The sequence below is a fragment of the Zosterops lateralis genome, assembly GCF_965231275.1.
Source record: "Zosterops lateralis genome assembly, contig: HAP1_HAP1_SCAFFOLD_429, whole genome shotgun sequence".
Classification (NCBI taxonomy): Eukaryota; Metazoa; Chordata; class Aves; order Passeriformes; family Zosteropidae; genus Zosterops; species Zosterops lateralis.
The window spans coordinates 5,109-7,291 of NW_028154272.1; the positions used below are offsets into that span (position 1 = coordinate 5,109).

Genomic DNA, 2,183 nt, shown 5'->3' on the forward strand with positions numbered 1-2,183 from the left:
ATGGGGGAGAGGGGCGGGCTTGGCGCGCGGCACGGAACTGCCGCGATCCCGTTCTGTGATTATTCCATTGTTTCCCTAACTTGAAAAGTCGGATGTGAAACTGGGCTGGGATGTCCCTCCGGGCACAGCGCCGGGGTCTTTCCTCAGCCACCTTTCCCGAGAAACCGCTGGAGTTCGGGAAAACAGCCGGGGCCGTTCCGTGCAGAGCGCCAAGCCGCCCTTCCACCTGATGTCTCCCGCCTCTCCTCGTGTTCCACGCGCGGATTGCTCAGAACGCGGGTCGAGAAAGGATCCAGCTCCGTCCCACTCCGCATTCCGGAGCGTGTGCGGGCCCGGGAGCGGCGGCAGCGGCCGGAGCCCGGTGAGGCGGCACTGGCGGAGCTCGGAGGGGGGAGCAAGAAGCCACTTGTCCTAAGCAGGAAGGGGCCACTGGTGGGTGTGCAATGAATGAAGATGTGGAGAATGAGCCCCGCTCCAGTACTGGGAGGGTGAAGAAGCCCCTGAAATGCCAGAACGGATCAGAAGCTGAGAACATACAGAAGAAACCCCTCCAGTTTCTGTGTGAGTGCAGGGCCAGCGCCGTGGCCTGTAGGGAGGGGACAGTGTCACCCCACAGGTGCACAGGGCTGGCAGGGCTGTGGCTGTTTCCAGGGCTCTGGAAGAGCCCTCCTGCTCTGCTGGGCCCCCGCAGGGGCCGGGACCGACACCCCCGGCTGCCCCCGGCGCTGGGCAGTTCTTCTGGCCCCGGCTGTGCCCTGGCCCTGGCTGTGCCCCTGTCCCTTGTTTCTCTTGCTGCCAGCTGAGTGAGGGGCACACAGAATGGGGGATCCCTCCTGTGTCCCCCGGGTGTTGGGTGGGGGGATGTGAGGGCTGGGTGTGCTCAGGACAGCCCCGTCCTCACAGCCATGGACTCTTTACTGCTGCAGGTGAGAGGTTCAGATCCCATCCCAAGGTCACCCTGGTGCTGACTCTGCTCGTGATGCTGGTCCTGGCTTTGGTGCCGGCCTTGGCTGTGCTGTCAGGTAAGGGAGGAGCAGCTGCCTCAGCCCAGCCCCTCGGGGCACAGCAGGGTCCCTATTGCCTGTGGAGGGGAATCCTGGACCTTCTCCTCTTCCCTCTGCAGGGGGAAGACAAACAAACATTGCAGCTTTTCCTGGCACTCCGCTGGCCTGTCCTGATGACTGGGTCGGGTACCGCAGGATCTGCTACTTCCTCTCGAAGGATCAGCACACCTGGGATCAGGGTCAGGCTCGGTGCTCTGAGCTCGGGGCCTCCCTGGCCGTGCTCAGGGATGAGGAAATGGTGAGTGAGGGGCTGGGGGTGTGGGGTGTCCGAGGGGGGCCTGGGGGGCTCCTGGGCTGGGGGTGCAGGTCTGACTGCTGGTCTCTTCCCTTCCCAGGAGTTCCTGTCCCGCCCCAGCCGGAAGGTCAATCTCTGGCTGGGGCTGCGCAGACGGGGGCAGCAGCTTCAGTGGGAGGACGGCAGCAGCTTCAACTCCTCGTGAGTCCCAGGGAGCCGAGCAGGGCCTGGGGGATGTGGGCAGGGAATGGGGGCATGGGAGCACAATGTGTCCCCTGTGTTGCCAGCATTGTCTCTGCTCCTCCTTGCAGGGTTCCTGTCCTGGGCGATGCAGAGTGTGTTTTCCTGGCTGAGAATAAACTCAGGAGTGTGCCCTGCTCATACCTGGTGCCCTATCTGTGCAGCAGAGCCCAAACTCGGCTGTAACAGGGGCTGGACAAAGCACCTTCTCTGTGCTGGGCAGTCACAGCTTTGCCCTTTCCCAGACCCTGGGATGTCCTTCCTCAGGCACAGTGTCTGCCTTGCACTGACCCTCAGGGTCACCTCAGTGCCTGATCTCATGAACATCTCAGTATTTTGTCTCAGGGTCACCTCAGTGCCTGGTCTCCAGGAGATGAACGTGCAGGAAGAGGAGGTGATGTGGAAGCTGAGGTGTGGCTGCCTGGGCTGGGGCTGGGGGTTTCTTTCTCCTGGAGCCACTCCAGGACTCATCCTGTTTCTCTTGCACTACACATTTATACACCAAGCCTGTAGATATATGTAGATATAACACTGTGGAAACAGGTTTCATATACCTTCTTCTAACACTATTTATACACAAATATTTCATATCTATACTGGTATAACACTGTGAATACAGGCAACAAACAAGTGCAATGTACAAA

At 60.4% G+C, this 2,183-nt stretch overlaps 1 protein-coding gene across 1 annotated transcript; it reads left to right on the top strand.

Moving 5' to 3' along the window:
• Positions 1-443: 443 nt before the first annotated feature.
• On the top strand, positions 444-1,725 carry LOC310923840 (C-type lectin domain family 2 member B-like; the record flags this gene model as incomplete). The annotated part of the gene is made up of 5 exons (XM_083885766.1): positions 444-588; positions 927-1,022; positions 1,124-1,302; positions 1,400-1,500; positions 1,611-1,725. The coding sequence occupies 5 exons, from the start codon at positions 444-446 to the stop codon at positions 1,723-1,725; spliced, it is 636 nt and encodes a 211-aa protein (XP_083741892.1).
• Between the last annotated feature and the right edge of the window lie 458 nt (positions 1,726-2,183).